Here is a 6,592-nt window from a genome sequence, read left to right on the forward strand (position 1 = left end):
ATTTTTTGGTTTTCTAAGATATTCTCACAGCTAATAGCTATAAGACTAATCCTCAAAGAATTTGAGTCTCATTTAGTTTTTTTTTTTAAATTTTAAGCTCGGCCATTCAGCATTCAGCACCCTTTAAAAAAAAAATTTGGCCAAAAGCAAAAATAAAAGGTTTTATTTAAATAATCACATCTAGTCTTTGCCAGAGTGCAGTCGCGGGGGAATCCATTCCCTTACCCACTACCCTCGACGGCAGAAGACAGGAGATTAATGACATACTATTCGTTTTCCACCGAGAAAAACTTTTCAGAGACTTGGGATTATTTAACCAACAGGAATCCCTCAAGGGAATTGCATTGTAGCTGTGCTAAGAGAATCACGCATCTCATTGCTTTCCTAATATTTAGGAAGCAGAATATATCATTCTGGCCCTGTATATAAACTGCAGCTTGGATCTCAGTTAACCATCCCTTGAAAGCCCCATCTAACTACAAAACGCTCTACTTGCTAGTGTCATGGACATGTTTCTTGAGCAATACGAAAGTGTGATACAAGAATTCTGGTTTCTAAAGAGCACAATAATCTTATGTACTAAACTCAGAGTTTTCTCATGGAGGATTAATAACAGTATTTTTGTGCCATGGAGAATTTGCGCGGTGTGGTTTACATGCTGCTCACTAAAAGTAACCTTATTCAGTGAAGACCTACCAACATGGGTCTGGAGAGCTAACTTATCTTGGGAGGGAAGGAGGAATTTCCAGACCCTTCAGCAATTGAAACCCCAACCTCTTTATGACTAACTGATGAATCATCATTTCCTGTACTGCCCAAATTGGAGAAGCTATTACATGTTTTCTGCTGCTGATCAAACATCATCTTCAGCTGCTTTCCCTGCTCTTCAATTCGAAGCTGTAATCTTCTCTGAATCTGGGTACAGGGAGTGAATCAAGTAAACTGATCTAATCACATTATTACATTATCCGGTTGCTCCGAAGGACATGAAGACGCCGTTCAAAATAGAATTACTATTCTCATATAAATAGAGGATATTGTTAACACATACCTCTAGCTGTTCATGGAGACGCCTCTGAACATCTAGCTGTAGCTGAAGTGCCTCCCTGATTTGCAAGCCACTGCAATCCAAGAGAAGATTCTAGAGTGACAGAAGCTGATGCCTATATATAAAGAACCAAGCATCTTGATTGAATTATAAAACCATAACAAAGGATCAGGCAAAAGAAGAACTACGTTTTGACATCAACATGATGCACATCATCTATATGGGCTTTTTTGTCAGGCTTCCCTGCATCAGGAAACAAAGTGTTAGATCCAGCATGGGATGTAAACCTGCCAAATGGACAGAAAGTAAGAACAAAGTACATTTTAAAGAGCATGCAAGGAGACGGGAAAAGAAGTCAAAATAAAGTAAAGAGAATATTATTTATTAATTGAATTTTCTTTTTTGAATGTAAGAAAAGCATTTACAAAGGCCACAGACGGCTACATGTGTCTCTGGAATGTTATTCTAGCTTTATTCCCCTCCACCTCTCTAACACAGCAAGATGGAGGATGGTAAGAGAACAACATTAGCAATGCTAATCCCAATCCCACTACTTATATGTGATTATTGTTAGTTTAAGGTTTTTTTTCACCTGAAGGGGAAAGCAGACTCTGTTCTTCGTTTAATAGCTCAGACTTTTCACCATTTTGATGGATATAAACGTATTTTTTTCTGCATTGCAACTCCCTATATAAGTAATTTCAGCGAGGAAAAAAGTGAGGTTGTTATTTTCTCCTTGCACTACTTCTAGTCTCATAAGAAATAAGAAATTAGCAATTGTGAATTGTTAATTTTATTTACCAGCTCAACAATGAGTTAGGAATCATAAACTAGGAATAAAGTAAAGCTCATGCTCTGCGGTTACAAGAATAACTCTTAACCACAAAATAGTAGCTCAAGATTTATGAAAATTCAAACATAAAAAGATGTCCTTGACATCATAAAGAGAGAAAAAGAAACTGCACTGCAATTTGATGAGAATTTTACCTTGAGCTGGGTCTGGCATGTATTTTGCAATTCTATATTTCTGCAAGACAGGTGAAGGAAAAAAAATGTCTCTTTAGGAGGTCTGGAAAGAAGACACCAACCATCATGATGAGGAAACATAAAACTCTAAGAACATGCCAAACCTGCAAATGACTCTTTACATGGAAGACGGTCAGCCCATCCGTGTCCATCAGCTTCAATATAGCTTTTGGTGTAGCCTCTACAGTCAAGCAGCCAAGAGGGCTCTCAGATAGTCAGATGTTGACAGTTATTCTTATTTCTTCACAATAATTTAAAATTAACAAGTTACTCACTCTCAGCACCCCCAAGGCGATTCACGCATTCAACGAACTTCTCATGAAGATCCTGAGTCCATCTTATACGTGATTTACTTGAGATTACTGCCCCACCACTAGAAGTAGGATTTCCAGTAGAGGTAACACTGGCTGCTAAAACTGTTGGAGACAGCTTCTCTTGTGGTGAAGAGAAGCCTACATGAGAAACTGGTAAATTATATGAACCACAACCAACCTGCTGAAGAATGGTGCAGTAAACATAAGATAAGTCAATCTGCAAGGAAAGGACACTGAACTGACCAAGAGATACTTACTGCATGGTTTATCCCGACTGAGGAAGAATCATCATCAATGAACAACTTGTGCTGTTGAACTGGAAGAAACTTGCCTGTTGGCAAATTTCCACATGGAGTTTTGTTGGGATTTTCAGGGTCGAATTGGGGTCTCACCACTGCCTGCAAGGTGTTTGCTAATTCGACGTTGAGATTAGCTTGGTGTGGCGAATGATCCAACATAGTGTTTTCCCTGGGAGATTGATACAAAGGGAGTTCCAAATCGTGAATCCTAGAAAATGGAGAGCTCGAAGAGGGATTGTACATGTTAACTTGGGAATGATACTGCGGAAACCCCATGCATCGTTCTGTTGCATAAAAAGCAGAAGAGGGGGATTCAAAACCGCCCATAATGGTGGTAGATGATTTTGCAGAGCCCATGTATGGTGACTCTTCACCTCCTCCCCCACCAATATTCCAAGCCTGTTTGACATTGAAATATTGACGAGAACGATGGCCAAACTCAGAATTTAAATCCCCATTTAGTCCACGCCTCTGTTGAATCTTCCCTTGCCAATCAAATATGTTCTCGTTCATTTACAAGAAATCACAGAATACGAGCCAGATGGAAGAGGAAGAAGAAGATTGGGAAGGCAACAACGATAATAATAAATTTTTCCTAAGACATGAAATTCTCTCTTATATTCCGAAAGGGTTGAGCTACAAGAATTGAATCTGAATGTCAAAATCCTACCTTGCAAGGCCCTTAATTATCAGTTAATTATTCTTAAAAAGTATAGGAACGAACCATAAGCAATTGAAAAAACCGAAGTACAGAACACGGAAAAGAACAAAGCTCCCCCCAAAAAAGTATTATATTTTCTCCCTTGTTGTCTTCACGTGAATTTTGACGATATGCAAAAGAATAAGAGGGAAGAGGAAAACCAAAGCGACCAGGATAAGAGACTCGGGCTAGGGGTAGGGGATAAAAACTCTTGAACTATGACTGATCATCTAAATGTTAGCGAATATTGTTTTAATTTTGGCCGTTGGGCATCTATGTATTGTAATAAACAAATGTTAGATAAGATAATGGCATAAATTCACACAATAGATCTGCAATTATTCTTATAAATGGCTTCGGAAGAAAATACTTCCGCAATCCACACAGATGATAACTGCATTTTGCTTAGTGGAAATTGGAAATTACCAGAAAAGCGCATCCAATATTTTATTCATGTTGAAAGCACGGTGGAACTTTAACTACAGATTCTCAATGAACTTGATGGACTTTCCATTTCCAAAAGGTAAGAAGATCGAGTCATATTTAACAAATTCATACACCATCTCACTTCTTTCGTGCCTTTGATTTTGATTTTTCTTTTTCTTTAAGAGATATTTTTTTTTTAATAAGCATTCTTTAGACATATTTATTACCTCCTTTTCTTTTCTTTTATACCATCTCATTTCCACGAAGAGACCTTTCTTTTCAACTCCTTTTTTTAACTTCTTGTCTCACTTAATTCCAATGACACTTTCTATGTAATAGAGTCTTTTCTTTTTTTATCACGGATATTTGGACTTTTCTTTTCTTGTCCGAGTTCAATGAAGCTTTCAAATAAAAAATATTAATGATAAAAAAAAAACAAAGCAAATGGAATGCTAGATGCAAGAAGCAACCACAATTTACTTGGAAGAAAAAGGTTCTAAACTAATTAATAAATTAAGTAATTTAGATCCATTGCTTATGGTGTCATCTTTTCTTTACCAGCAGGCATGTCATTTAAGTTTAGATCCTAAATTAATAAATATACCCCACTGAACAAATATTTAATAGTATAGGTCCTAGGGGAAGGGCAGCACTTAAGTTTATGAGTTATTTATCTTTATTTTATATTAATTGTTAAATTTAATTTTATTTAATGTAGGACTTTGACAAGTGGTTTATAACTCAACGTGAAAAAGGTGTCAAGAAAACATAAACCGGGCGTGAGAAAACAAGAAAAGAGAAACACTATTGATGGGGCTGGTTAATGTTGAAACCAAAAAAAAAAATGCATTGGAAAGTCCCGGATTCAGATTAGATAACCTTAGCGAGAGTGGATGGGCATGGTGAATTTGATTGGGATGATAAATATATTATTACATCAAGACACGCAATTAAAACTAATTAATTTTTACAGCAGCCCCAAAATGTCATAAATCAGAAGCGGTGGAATCAAATTGATGGGTCTGTATTCTGTAGCTAGCTAGCGTTGAAGTTGCAGGAGAGTGGAAAGCAAGATTCCTCAGTGTTCGGCCTTGTGAACCTGACAAAAAGGAATAACCTACGTGGATGATATGTAGGGCCCTAAAGTTAGTCAAAAAAGTTCGCAACCTTTGTGTTCTTGAAAAAAAGGAAAGAAAACCTTCAGGCTTCAGTAGTATATATTAGCAAGCATTTATTCAGAATTTTAATGCTGGAAATTAAATCCTAAATATAGTGTCCATAGGGCTCCCAAAAAAATGATACATCACTCTCCTATTCCTTCAGGGATGTGAGAATCGTATTCCATGTCTGTATCAGATGAAAATCGAAGGGCCAGAAAGCGAAAACACTAGGCTAGGGCATATGCCCCATAAGACAACACCAAGGGAGCACGTAGGTGACTAATTTCATGGCTCACTATCCTCCCAAAACATTCCTCTTGATATTTAGAAATAGTATGATAGCGTCCATTTAAAATCTGGGATGCGCAAGTTAAGAGGTGTGGCATGTAGAGTGTAAAGGGCAAATATTCGATGCTCTGCTTCGGTTTTTTAGATCAGATTTGACGGATTTAAATTTCATAATTGTAACTGTACTTAATATAAATATTGAGTGTTTATATTATCTAAACTATTAAAATTTAGATTAATAATTTTAAATTTATGCCCCACTTGAGATTAATAAATGAGTGAGTTTATGTGAATCATTGTTAGATTTTTTATATTAAGTATGCTTAAGGACAATATACTACACTAAAATAGTTTAAGCATTTGATTAGATATTTTTTAAGCGTTATATGTTATGATTCATTTTTTAATCTTTTATAGATGAGACTTCTTTTTACATTTTAATATTTCTCTACTACCTTTTTTCTCTCTATTTTTTTAGTTTTTCTTTTCTTTTGTTTGGGCTTGTACTTTTTTTACTCTCAAAGGCTTTAGGTCTATTTAATTTTTTTTTTTCCTTTTCTTCTTCTTCTTCTTCTCTCTTTTCTTTTCTTTTTCTTTTTTTTTTAGCTTCTTGTTGTATTTTTTTTTCATCTTTCATTTTTTTCCTTTTTTTCTTTCTTTTTTTTTTGTCATCCAATAGAATGGCTCATAATACTATATTAAACTTTTTTATATTAAGTACGCTTAAAAATAGTATACTCTATTAAAATAGCTTAAGTCATTTGATTAGATATTTTTTAAACTTTATATATCATGATTAATTTTTTTAATCTTTTAGATGTAAGATTTCTTTTTATACTCTAATAATCATTAATATGGATTTTAGCCACTCAGATAATATAAGTATTTAATATCTACAGTTATCGAATTCAAATATCAGATTCACCAACACGAGGGCCGGTTTCCACCTTCGTTTGCCAACCCCCCCCCCCCCGGTGCACGTCGCCAAGTTATGGACTTCATATATGTACACGCACATGTACATTAATTCTTTCTGACAGATATGCCTTGCCACTCCCACTTGTATTTATAATCATCATAACAGTTACAGATCGAAGAGAGAAGAGGTGAAGTTAAACGAGTAATTTTAGATATGTTCATACCTGGAGTAGATTGATGATAGATATCAGAACCTTGAAATTGGCTTTTTAATTCTTATAATTTTGCGTAACGTTTGTTTTTCCTAAATTGTAAAATCAAGGAGGCCAACACTACATTTTTATTTGAATCTGGAAATTTACGATGTTAATGCGATGTCATGTCTAAATTATTACCCATTTCCGTAAAAACGA

General features: G+C 35.4%; 1 protein-coding gene across 3 annotated transcripts; it reads right to left on the reverse strand.

Annotated features, from left to right (window-relative positions):
• Nucleotides 1-147: 147 nt before the first annotated feature.
• Nucleotides 148-3,541, reverse strand: LOC129306480 (uncharacterized). Of its 3 annotated transcripts, none has more exons than XM_054947096.1 (7): nucleotides 2,646-3,534; nucleotides 2,350-2,566; nucleotides 2,179-2,255; nucleotides 2,036-2,075; nucleotides 1,237-1,291; nucleotides 1,052-1,121; nucleotides 148-915 (listed from the first exon to the last, which is right to left on the reverse strand). In XM_054947096.1, exons 1-7 carry the CDS (start codon nucleotides 3,198-3,200, stop codon nucleotides 715-717), a joined length of 1,215 nt encoding a protein of 404 aa, XP_054803071.1. In that variant the 5' UTR covers nucleotides 3,201-3,534; the 3' UTR covers nucleotides 148-714. The 3 variants fall into 3 exon arrangements, with proteins under 3 accessions (XP_054803071.1, XP_054803070.1, XP_054803072.1); XM_054947095.1 differs by having other exon boundaries at nucleotides 2,350-2,569; nucleotides 2,646-3,533; XM_054947097.1 differs by having other exon boundaries at nucleotides 811-942; nucleotides 2,350-2,569; nucleotides 2,646-3,541.
• Nucleotides 3,542-6,592: the final 3,051 nt, after the last annotated feature.

This window comes from Prosopis cineraria, unplaced genomic scaffold, assembly GCF_029017545.1.
Source record: "Prosopis cineraria cultivar Desert tree isolate PC_DT_omini unplaced genomic scaffold, ASM2901754v1 PC3, whole genome shotgun sequence".
Classification (NCBI taxonomy): domain Eukaryota; kingdom Viridiplantae; phylum Streptophyta; class Magnoliopsida; order Fabales; family Fabaceae; genus Prosopis; species Prosopis cineraria.